The sequence below is a fragment of the Trichoplusia ni genome, chromosome 13 (assembly GCF_003590095.1).
Source record: "Trichoplusia ni isolate ovarian cell line Hi5 chromosome 13, tn1, whole genome shotgun sequence".
Taxonomy (NCBI): Eukaryota; Metazoa; Arthropoda; class Insecta; order Lepidoptera; family Noctuidae; genus Trichoplusia; species Trichoplusia ni.
In genome coordinates this window covers 1479105-1492100 of record NC_039490.1, presented here as the reverse complement: position 1 = coordinate 1492100, position 12996 = coordinate 1479105, and the positions used below count along the sequence as shown (strand labels likewise).

Sequence of the window (12996 nt, the reverse complement as noted above, 5' to 3'; positions counted from 1 at the left end):
TAACGCCGGAGATAGTTATAAATGCTTTTACAAGAACCACGAATCCAGTTTTGTGTATAAACTTCATACCCAAAATGTGCAGAAACTACCTTGCGTATGACGAAGATACATACATATATTAAATGTAGGGATTTAACTTAAGTATTTAACGAAACCAGTCTAATAAAATTATTTATTTTTAATCCATTTATTTTATTAAACCTTATTCAAGACTATTGAAGCGTGCATGGAAATACAGATGAGCAACTTAAAAGGTAACAGTGACTCAGACATCTATTTCGGATCATTCTACTCATGAAAATGTAATAAATTGAACACAACCACAGAAATAAAAACTTTTATACCGAAGTATTCAATACTTATTCGTTCTCCAAACAAGAGGAAAAGTGAAGGGTTATTCTCCAGATAAAACAACTTTTTCTACGTGTTGAAAAACTTTGTTGGAACATGTTAACGAATTTCCAAAGGAGATCCTTTGGGGATTGCCTTACGGGATATTTTCGACAGCCAAACAATATGTTGTCTGGAAACAATAAACTGTCGTGTCGTTACAGTTAATATGTACAGCAACAAACAATCTTGTTTACAATAACGTCGGTCCAATTACTGTTTCGTGAAGGACTGATTTTATATGTCAATGACAGTTGGTTCCATATTTGTGATCCTAAAAAGTTTTATTACTAAGTTGAATAAATGAGAAAAGTAAGTAAAAGTTTAGACATGTTTCGAAAGGCTTCAGAAAAAGTTCACAAATTGCGGGAAATTGGAAAACTTTTAGTCACAATATCAAAATCTATAGGATTAATTTCGGAAGAAAATGTGATGAGACATTAATGCTACGAAGTAATTATTTAGTAGCTGTATGTAATGAACCCGAGAGATCAGTATTAGATTAGGAGATCAGTATTAGATTAGGAGATCAGTATTAGAGATACAGAAAACTAGATTAGGAATAAAAGAAAATACTAATAAATGAGTTTATTAAACTTAGCAACCTACGAATGGACGTAAAAGGAAACATGTTAAGCTATCAAATTAACTAAAAGACACTTCTGGGCAAAATTAATAATTCACGACACTGCACTGTTATGAAATTAATACACACTTATGCAAAAGTTATAATTTCTATCGGATTATAGAAGATTTGATCATTTTGTGCCCTGATGTCGTTTACAAAATGCCTAAAATGTTTTCCTTCGCATCAACGTTATGATACTACTCAAGCTACGTCTGCACCCATTGCAATATTATCAATTGGCCTCAATAAAGCCCCGTTTATCCATGGCTGACAGGTTTTCCAAGGTTGGAACTGTTGGCGGCAGATAAGAAGGACATGTGCTAAAGGAAGCGAGCAAATTAACAATTAATTATTTATATAGGTTGTCGGTATTGTAAATGTTTATAGTTTTATGTCCGCTGGGATATTCTCAAGTAGCCTGTGAAAATTGTTTGATTTACTCTTCAAGTACACCAGTTTCCCTATCCCACGGCAAAAACCTTCTAGTCTAGAAAATGACGTCGCTACTCTTAGCTTATTTCAGTTTCCCATTGAAATAGGTGTTAACCAGGTGCTTGGCTTTAATTTACAGACCCGACAGAAGTTATGTCAAACATCCTCTCACACTAAGTATTTGCCACTTTGGTGCTGTAGGTATATCATAATTTTACCCGGTATCCATAATTCCACCCCAAAGCAATTAGCGAGGGTGTTTCTACGCCAAATTAACCACAACCCCCTAAAACTCTCTGAAACTAAATACCCAAGGGTTGATTTACTGTCATAAGTTTCATAACTTGGATAATAAATGAAGGTAAGTATTCCACAAGTTATAGGATTTCTATTTGTAGTAAGTATGTCATGCTGGGTATGAAATAGTATGAATTGCTTTGAGGCCAATCTAAGCCAAGTCTAGTTATGTATTTGGTTTGCGGTCGTGTGTGCTGGCTGGGTTAATAAATAAGTCTCGCACATATCTCGTTACACTGTTAATACCGCACGCGTCTTGCTCCGCTAACCAGAGCATGATGCTAATTATCATCATGATAAAAAACAGATACACTACATTTTTGAGAATCATCTGAGCCTAGACCATAGATTACTTTTGACTGCAAATTATATTAGCAAAAAAAAAAGTTACATTGAACTTAAAAAATTAATAATTCTGTTCCTTGCCAAGCATAAAATATTAATTAAAATGTGAGTCAGTGTAAAGAAGGCATAAAATAGCCTTACGGAATTCGGCTCTATGTTAATTAATTTTAATTAAAATCAGTTTCAACGCTAAAAGGATCATTTAGAAAATAAATAAAAATTAATACTTCGTCAGCACGCAAGATTCCTGAAATTCAAATATATTTTTTCCTTTGTGACTGTCCCTACAGATTACTCACAAGCCCGAAAACCGAAGGTGAGGTCACTAGTCACGCCACATTTAAGCCCAATAATGATAATACAGTACAGTATGCGTCATAATTGATTCATGCTTCTTAACTGCCTTAACCATTTAGATATACATTTCTCTTACGTATCGAGAAAGGATGTGACTCATGTGAATGTCTAACGACAGCGACCACAGAAAAAAAACAATGGGCTTTAAAGATATCACCATGCTATGCTAGCCAGTAGTTACAACAATGGCGGCCGCGTACAATCCAAATCAAACATGTCCGACCATCTGTCTCGTCGAAATGAAATCAACGTCTATTGTAACTTTAGATTAAGTCAGCTTAACGGTGCGTGGCGTGTCGTGGTGCCTTTCCAAAACCTTATAAGGTGTAGAACCTGCAAGAACGAGTACGTTAAACAGCTCGAATCATTCTTGGCGCCATAAAAAACACGACGCATGCGCGCCATATGGTCACAGTTTTTAAAATGTCAGCCGAAATGTTTACTTGTAATCACCCTTAAAAGTACAAAAAAATAAGATGTGTCATTGAGATAGCATAAGTATAAAAATTATTATTGCTTCAACGTTCTGTTTCCCATGGCAATTAATAGAAATATGGTATTTTATACCTGTTATAAAAATGCTTCGCTTCGAGTTACAATAGCGTCCATTTTGAAATCATTTAATTGTTACATTCAGTTGTTTGCATGGTGATGAATTCCTATTGAAGGGTTATGCAAAAATAAGTGTCGATTGAGTAACAGCAGCGTTTTCGCCAACATTTGGGGGAATCAATACTGCCTTAATGGCAGCGTCTGCCGTATTTTGGTGGGGGAGCGTACAGTGAACCGAGTGAGTCATGCGATGCACGTCTGCCGAGCCGACACCGTAGAAAGTTTTTAACTTATTAAAATTTCACCGTAAGCAGATCGCCGGCCTCGACTCGTACCGTTTTGCCGATCTACAACTGCTACTTAGTATTATTGCAACTGACTCAGGTAGTGCTGATTACTACGAAATTTAGCGGATTAGATGGAAATTCTGCGGAAGGCTATTAACATAATTATGAACAGCAGCCGTAAAAAGAAATAGCTTCGATAAGACGAGGTCTGAGGCAACTGTAATGGAAATCGTATACCCGACAGTAGTAGCAGTAATACTCGTAAGTCGTAATACAAGATACATCCTCGAGGCAATCTCCCGAGTAATTCTCGATAGAAACTTATGCTTCTTGTTCCCTTTTTACTTGTAAAGGATGTTCCGTCGAGACTGGAATTACTAATTACTTATAACAACTTCCACACGAGAATATCAACGAGGAAACGCATTTAGATTCCAAACTTGATTAGATGTAAATCTGTAATGTAATGGTCATATACTTTGACAATACACAGGATAAGATAAAGTGAAATACAAAGTGATTTATTTTAAATTATCCGGTAAACAATAATTCGTTATTGGACGCATTTAATGGACTCTACGCTTCGACGGGAAGTTGCGAAAAAGAGGAAATGTATACGACTATAAAACTCCTTAGTATTGCTCAATTTTAAAAATATTTTATACGTGCACACAGCACATGCACTACTTATTCTATTGAAGAAAGCGTAGGTGTCGCAACCACAGAATACTAGACTAGCAGATAGTAAGATAGATCGGTTTTAAAACTGCATTTATCCCCGATGTACAATCATTGTCGTGATGATTAAGATACTGTAAATGACAAATGCGGTTTTTATCTCCTCTCTTATGGTAAATGGCGTCTCTGATCAGCCTTGTGCTAATATAACAAATATTCTTGATCAAGTCGTGATGCACCGTGAATAGCGAGTAACCTAGCGCGGCCATACATGGTGCTCTCGTCACTTTCCACATAAGGTCGCCATCTATATGGGAACCAGGTCGACTGAATTCTTTGATTAGATACGTTGGATTAGACGCCGTTTTGATAAATGTTGCCATCGGTTTAGATTTAATTTAGCAAAACTACGCTGGAATGAATAAAATAGTCACTTACTAATTTCGTTAAACATTCCAAACCTGTTAATGAATTAAATACCCGCAAAATCAAATTTAAGTATTTTAAACGTCATATTTTACTTTACAATATTACATAGCTCGCGTTTCGGCTTCTTAAATTCCCCAGCATCGCATAAAGCTTACACGGTAAACGCAGACATGACAAAATCAATATAGCTGTCTGCGTTCCCGTCTGCAAGTTTCCTTCCTCTTACCACTTTAAATGGAACTTATTTTATTTGTCAGTGCAGAGCAAACGAACTCAGACTTATTCAAGTCGTTTTATTTGCTACTCTTCGCCGACTCCAAAATGTATATTGGTATCAAATTTCAGTCTGGCCAATGTCAGATGCCAGTTTACCGTGAAAAAAACTACATCACACAAATGTAGTTTTGTTTGATGTGGACTTGGTTCGTGTAAATATTGACAAGTTAAATGTTTGGAATAATGACATAAGAATAGATTTATTACAATGTCCTCAACAGAAAGATTCTCACTGCTTTATATCGATATATCAGATTTACGATAAATCGATTGATTTAAATTCGAAATAAGGCCCTCCAAACAAACTCAAATGAGGAGTGGCACATTGAATATTACTCCAAAATTTGTTGCCTCCGGCGTCCGCAACCCCAAACATGGGAAATAGCTAAATTGTACCCGAGAGATACTCAACCACTTTGGAGAATCGCTTCGTGAATCCTTAAACAAGTTGACCCTAGGAAATAGTTTAAGGTTGCATGATTCACAGACCGACTGGTTCCGAACTATGCCGGACAGAGTTAGCGAGTATAGGCCCACATCGCTCAATCAGGTGCCCGGAAATTGAGCTTGTGGAATCGAATTGAGAAGGGAACGAATTGAAAAGGGCTCCTTAGTTACTTGAAAAGGAAAAAAATCTTTCGGAATTGTGTTTTGGAATTGTCGGAAGAGGAACTCTTAGACCCAAAAAAAGAACTTGTACAGAGTTTAAGCATTAGACTAGGTACATTTTATGAGCTCCAAATCCTACTACTATTATAAAGGCGAAAGTTTGTAAGTATGGATGTATGGATGTTGTTTGTCACGTAAAAACTACTGAATGGATTTGAATGAAATTTTACCACAATATAGCTTATACATCAGAATAACACATAGGCTACAATTTTTGAGGTTTCTAATGTGAGGTCGTAAAAAACATATTTTTTGCGCTTACATTGCAAACGCTGACTGAATCCTACAAGATAGATAGAAGGCAGATAGATAGATAGAAGGCAGGTATAAATTATAACTTATATCTTCTAACCACGCGGACGAAGTCGCGGGCTCAGCTAGTTTTAAATAGTTAGGAGTTTTTATGTAACATCACTAATGTGTTTGCTCGCACTTGTGTCAACACAATTTTTGCCGAATACACTAACTTTCTGTTTCGGCGAGAGCAACTGTAGCCATGTCACGTCACCTAGCTGGATGATTGATGATGGATTTACGTTCCCCAATATAATGTTAGTTACGACTGCCATTTTACGAAGTTACGTTCAAACAATACTTGACTTAATCCTCTATAGTATGTTGATATTAGGAAATATCGCGTATGTTGATATGGTACGGTAGGTCTAAATGGGTTAAAGGAACAATATTACGACTATACATAATACATGTAGGTATATTTATTTAGTGTTAAATTAAAATCCCGAGGGTTAAGGTGTAGTTCCGCTTTAACAGTTATTTAATAAACAGCTGACAGTTCCCAAACCACTCCTATTAATAGTTAGCACCAAAACACTTGATAAGTCAATGTTAACCTACTGTTATCAGCTCCCATGCATCCTATCAGGTCGATCCTTTAAATGTCAATATTCAGTTATCACGTCCAGAATATTCTGTAGCTAAGTATACATTTTGATAGTATATCAATATAATTAATGTAAGTCTTGATAAACAAACAAAGTGCAACAGCAAACATGATTAATAGCTCGTTAAGTTTATGTAAAACAAGTACGAGTACCTTCAACTTGTAGTGAGTGACGCCCTTAGCGTGGTGAAAGGGTGACGTTAAAATTTTAATGAAAATTACTTTTATGATGAGGACGAGGTGCGCCGGGATAAGCCACTTCATTACCCGGTGCTCGACTTGGATGAGGTTATTACAGTATTTTAAACATTCGAAACTTGTGTAACTCCCCTAACTTTTACAGCAAAGCCCTTGACAAGTTGCGAAATTGGGAACGTCAGAAAATAGCTCATTGTTCCATCTGTTTCAAGTGATGTTGTATTGTTCTAAAACGAAGTCTAAGCGTTCGATTTGCTCGCACAGTCGTACTCACCAAACAATTTAATTATCATTCAACAAGGAGCTATTATGCCGTAAGCTTTTCCACTATGAGGAGGCCAAAAACAAACTCCTCCAGTTACGTTTCAAACATTTCTTTAGACTAAACACGCTAGTTAGGTAATCTAGGAAATGCTTGTTCTAGTATTCCAGCCAAAACGTCATGTTTTGCGAAAACAAATCCATCTTTCCGTAAATACCCTTCCAATAGTGCGTCAGTTGCTGGCAACACCGGCAAATGTGTCGAGGATGGTAAAAGTAAACATTTTACGATACACCGCAACCATAAAACGGTAAATTGATGTACTCGAGCTCGTCAGACCACCCTTTAAAGGGTAAATGTTCAAAGGCTGCGTGATCAACCGTATGGAGGGGTGATATCTAGTTCCCTATGTGACCCCTGATGTGATGTTTAGTTTTTGAAGCGGAAAATAAAATGTTTGCAAACCCTGCAGAGTAAACGTGTGTTAAGTAAGTTATAACTTTGGCAACATTTTGGTAGAAGTTTCGGTGCGGTATCGAAAATAAAATAGTCAAAATGAAATAATGTATGGATGAAGACGCTTGAAAAACGTAGCACGTAGTCCGGGTACCAAACTCCGACCTTCAAGCCAATTAAATGACAAATCAGGATAAAATATCTTGCGACGACGCGTAGTAGCGTGATGTATGACCGGTTGCCATTTATTTTGCGACTCTATTTACAGAAGGGGACAACTTTATTACGTAACTATAAAGCAGGTCGCATTTAATTGACCGCCTCATTTCGAAAGAGAAGATTATTTAATATCACCAAGAAGATAATTTAAGGAGTTTATATACCAATCTGACATATAATTATGAAGAGGACCAGCTGGGGTGCGCCCTGGCGGGTTTATAAAGCTTGAAGCGTTGTTGGGGGTCTAAGCAACTCGATATTAGATTATTAAGGGTCATATTAGCAATTTATAAGGGCTCTACTTCAAATAAGGGTCGGTTCGTTCGGTTCGTTACGAATGTATTCGCAATTTCATCCTGAAAATTGCTTGCCAATGTTTCGAGATATAGATATGTACCTATTTATGTAAGTACCTACTTATATTTAAAGTCTCATAATTCTTGCATTTTCGTCATACCTATTCATTATTGATGACTTGAGGTATTTCCGTTTTGGCAACATTGTATTAATTAAGACTATTAAAATGCGACGCATGTAGGATGTGACCTAAACAGAAATATATCTATGATTAACGAAAGTTAGGTAGCATTTATTACATTTCGAAAATCTGTTTTTGTATTTTCCAAATAAAAATGTAACAACAGAAATATAAATGTTTGTGAAGAATGTAAAATGCAAACATTGACGCTTTTTAACTCCTGTTCAGTAAACAAGACACATCGTTGGCGTAAAAATACTAAGATATCGCTACTCCACAGGTCTTTGACCTAAATGTATTCTGAATTCCTGGAAACAGTCAGTCTAGTGCGGAATGAGCTGAACGGTATATTTTCCATTTTCCTGTGCATTAGTACTATCAAGCGTGCATGCGCTGATAACACAGATTATAAGATCGACTACCGCACAATTGCACACCCACATTGTTTAATTAATTCATCCAATTTTGCTAACTTTGTGACGACTTTAAATTATTGATTTTATATGAGTAACGGTTACAATTAATTAAAGTAAATACGAATCAAAGCAGGCAAAAGTTATTGTTTAATCTGTAAAGGTAAAACTGTGAATTATTTACAACAAGTGCATAAGGAATGCATGTTGTTAACTTTAAATAAATAAAAATATCCGTCTGCATACTAAATTGCAAACATGTACCTTGCAAAGTCTGCAATCATCGGCAGTAATATTCCCGCCAACGGAGTTCGTTGCTCTAAATTATATTTGTGCATCACAGAGAAAGCAGCTATATTCTAACACTGGCTGGAACGATTTAATTCCATTGTACAGCTGTTTCTAAATTTAAATTCTTCAATCAATCAAAATGGCGACTTGTTTATTTGACTTTGTTACTTATTGTTGCGTAACTTTGTCTGTGTGAGACGAGAATACAGTAGTTATGAGTTAATTTAATAAAACTACACGTCCTATAAAAGTAACGTGGGTTTAATCTCTATGATTCAAATTATCGTGAAATGCTCAGTCTGCCCATATACTCGCTTGATTCATTCACTTTAAACGCGATAAGGCGTCGTACGATCTGATTATTATCAATTCTTACAAATATTGATTTAAATACCTTTTTATAGTTAGCTGTAACAGCACTTTAAAAGATCAAACAATTTGCAGTCACGGGCAGTAACAAAAAAACGGTTTTTGCATTTGTGTCAACTGCTACATCGTGACTTCAATAATTTACCGTGCCTAACTTAAGCAGCATTTTATCCTATTTTTGCTTTTATGTAAAGAAAAGTAATAAATTTTGAGAAGAACAAATAAGGCCTGTTTTAATACAAGTAACTGTTTCTATTTGCTCTGAAAAACTAAATGAACACGTGTACCAAAAGCAAAGTAAAAGCTTTACCAACGTAAGCCTAAACATCAAATATTGCTGTGTAACATGATACTTCAAAAAACTTTTAAGTTACCCGGAATGTGCACCTTGCGCGAATCTCGGAAACCTGATTCCAACAAAGTTATCACAAATACTAAAAACATCGCACAAACGTGTAATGCTGGGACTAAACTCAGTTAGTGGTTTGCTTTTAATTTATCGGCAAAGGTATCTGTCAAACGGCTTTGGAATCATTGGAATAGTGCATAAGACAACATTCTTGCTAACGGTTTGTAAGAAATATTGCCCCGTCAGTTTTGTAGCATCAATCTTAAGTCACAAGTCCCGTTTAGACCGAGATTCAATAAATTCTAAACCTATCTAATTCCAGTATAATGCTGGCATATGGACCTGTATAGACAAATTGATAAATCAATACTAGATTTTGAACTATCATGTTGCTTAATGACTTGAAGTTGCAATATCATAGTTTAAAGTCAGAATAAAACAAATTTTTTAATCATCAACGTTGCCTAAAATGTTGAACAGATCGATTTAATATCTGACATATTCTGGCAAATATCCGTCTGGAATTCTATTATGCTTTATAAAGGGTTCCATTCTAATGATAAATCTTGCTCTTAAAGTATCTAAGTAAGCAATTAAATTAACTAAGTATCCACATAGTAACATTTCCTTTACGTCGCCGGACAATCGATGTAGCCATTGTCTTTGGCGACATTGTCAAGCGTCGTGACTCATAGCAAAGTGGATCCTTTAACCAGTTGTTGGTTTCGTTGTAAGTGTGTATGCCAAGGTGTTCCACGTTGTGCGCAGATAATAAACTGGAACCTGTCCTGCGGTAGTACTACGGCACTACGAGTTACGCAGGTCCCTAGGGCCGTCAATGTTACTAACTTATCGCGCCGACCGAAACCTTACTCTACATAAATACGTAGGCAGTAGGTACTTTCCCCAAATGTCTTATTCAAGGATTATTGCAAAGGTCACCTTTGCCATTTCCAGCTAATCTAATAAATTTAAGACTATATTTAGAATAATGGCAAAATTCCCGTTTCATGACATTTAAATTTATTATTAGCGCTCTCCTTAACCAAAGATAAAATTAAACATGTTTCACATAGAAGGTGTGCATTAGACAGAAATACATCATGAAAACAAGATGCTATTTCAAGATCGTTCCATAAATATCGAGTACGACGTTGCCATCTGTTTAAGCACATATTTGTAGCGGTTCCTGTGACTTCCGCGACAATCTTAGTAATCAGAATCGACTAACGATCGATTAACTATACGCCATCTTGGATTGGAATTCGCATCTGTCAATTGGAGTCTCGACATCAATTCTAACCGTTTCACTGCACTTGTGAGCGCGAAGCATGCAGTAAGTGGAGCTTTCCATTTTCATTGACGTCCTCATTAATTAAACCTGCAAAAGCTCACTTCACGTTAATTACTCAGATGTGCGCAGCTTTCAATCATTAGGAAAGCGTATAGATACGAAACAAATGCATGAATATTTAACATAGAGCAGAGAGCTAGAAAGATAGTTCTAAAAGTAATTGATAGAAACTTTGATTCAACTCAAGTGGTTTGTAACTTGTTGGACTTCGAAAAACAGTCTTGGATTGACTTTTTATATCAACTCATAAATAAACTGAGATAAACTGTCAACATAAATAAAAAGTCGAAACTAATTTAATGTGCCGTTATATGTCTGGCATTAAATTGATTAAGTATTTTATTTTTTCGGCAGTATAATAGGCATGTCACCCTCATGGAGCGTGGGCAAGGGCGTATGGCTGCGCCCCCACGGCTCGAGCAAGGGCACATACTATTTATCTGATGCCAAATTTGAATACAGCCGACGTCTCGTAACTCAATAACACTTAATGGAGCTGGTAACATGAATGACAAAAAGGAATGAATTAGTAGTCATTTGGCAGACAACAGTCTTCAATAAACCATTGTATTAATTATCCTTGCAATCGATTTGATTATTCATTCAACTATCTTAACATTCTTGTTACTTCCTAATAAAAGATGCATGCGAAACATTAAATCCGACAGTAACTTTAAGTTGAACTAATTAATTATCAAAATGTTGCCAAATAAAATTTAAACTGACTAAAATTCTAATGAGGTGTGATTTACCGGCGCGATGTCATCGACCTCGTCTAAGCTAGAGCTAAGTTTTAATAATATCAAAGATACGTCACAAATTTTATGGAGCGTCAAGCAGGCCAGCAGCATCGGCAATTAAGAGATTTTCAAGTGTAAGCATCACGGATGGGTGAGAAACACCGCGCACTGTCTGTGCGCCAGATTTTTTACACGATCTAAATCTTTCGGTATGCACCACACTAAATTAAAACCTCTCATAAATGATAATTAGATACTTAACTAATAAAAAACTGTAATAACTATTATTTGAGCTAAACAATGTTATTATTAAAATGCGTATAAATGGAATACATTAAGTAAATTATTCAGCCTCTCGACTGTACAAAAACAGCGTTATTTTATAACATTGCTGTGGCGAGCGTTTGCGGAACGTTGGGATGCGGTTCCCCTCTCCCTTTATTGATCTATACGCCGACATAGGGTACCTAGGGCTCAATAATATATGCGACTGAGGGGGACGGAATGGTTGCCACCCTCACTAACAAAATTTGGGAGATACTTTTCCCTTTGTAGACCGATTCAGTACCTACAGAAAATATTTTTGAGGCTGTAGTCGTAAAATCTGGTCGCCGCTTTAACTCTTTCCCTTATTCCTATCGTCATTTAATAGTCACAAACAGACGTAAAATCGTTAAGGTGGTAATCTCATCTCATTTGCTCCGTTATTAACATGGTGATAACAAAGGCTCAGCTCAGACAGGCGACCCTTGTCTTCCCATCGCTGTCTGGAACAATATCGAGCACTAATTCCATTAATTCCCTGCAGACAACCCTAACAGTTAGGTATTAGGGGTGCGACGCGTTGTTTGGTCTCCCGAGCAATCGATTTGTATTCGGGAAGTTATTTCGCCTCTTTCTCGCAAACAAGTCTGCGTATATCGTTCTCTCTCTCCCACGAGCCAGTGTCCTGTCTGGACAGATTTCATTACCAACCAACGCACTTGCATCGTGTTGTATACAGGGCTTATATACCATCGATCGAGGAAACGTGTTCAACTCAATATACGCTAGTGGCTGCTGTGAGGATATTTAGCCCATGATTCATATTTTGATGGAAATAAATGCTTCATTACCTATATTTGAACAACAGGAAACTTACTGTTATATTCTAAGCATTATAAATTTAAAGAAATATTAAATATATTGCCGGGTTTAAAACTCAGGATCAGATAATAATGTTACAGTCAAGTTACTGTAAATATCGTACTAGGATGACATAAGTAATACATTGTCGTGTGTATTTGTAGCGTGTGTACTAATTATAGATTTCGTCAATGATTGCCGTTCAATACTCTATGATGCGTGAAAGCGGCGAAAGTCCCCGCGTTCACACGAACCGGTTAACTCTTTTGTAATTATCCATCGTGGTTTATGACTACCGCGCATTCGTAACATGAAGGAAAACTGTGGAAATTACTATTGAACACAACAAGATACGTTTTTCTTCCTAAAAAAATAACAACATGGCGGCATATCACGCTAATGACTTTACAGAAAGGAGGTAATTTAATTAAAGTTATCAATGAAAGTTCAACAAATACTAAGTTTAATTCAAGTTAAGATACTTATCTAAGTAAGTATTAT

The 12996-nt window shown here is 36.3% G+C and overlaps 1 protein-coding gene across 4 annotated transcripts in view; it reads right to left on the bottom strand.

Annotated features, from left to right (window-relative positions):
- The window catches only part of LOC113500262 (thymosin beta), a 292534-nt gene that overhangs the window by 7460 nt on the left and 272078 nt on the right, over positions 1-12996 (bottom strand). For 3 of the 4 annotated variants that reach the window (XM_026880979.1, XM_026880984.1, XM_026880983.1), the window contains exon 1: positions 8532-8620. The exons of the other annotated variant lie outside the window; for it this stretch is intronic. In XM_026880979.1, coding sequence (XP_026736780.1) covers positions 8532-8605 — 74 coding nt within the window. In that variant the 5' untranslated portion in view covers positions 8606-8620. Of the gene's footprint in view, positions 1-8531; positions 8621-12996 lie in introns of those variants that run through there. 4 annotated transcript variants of the gene reach the window in all.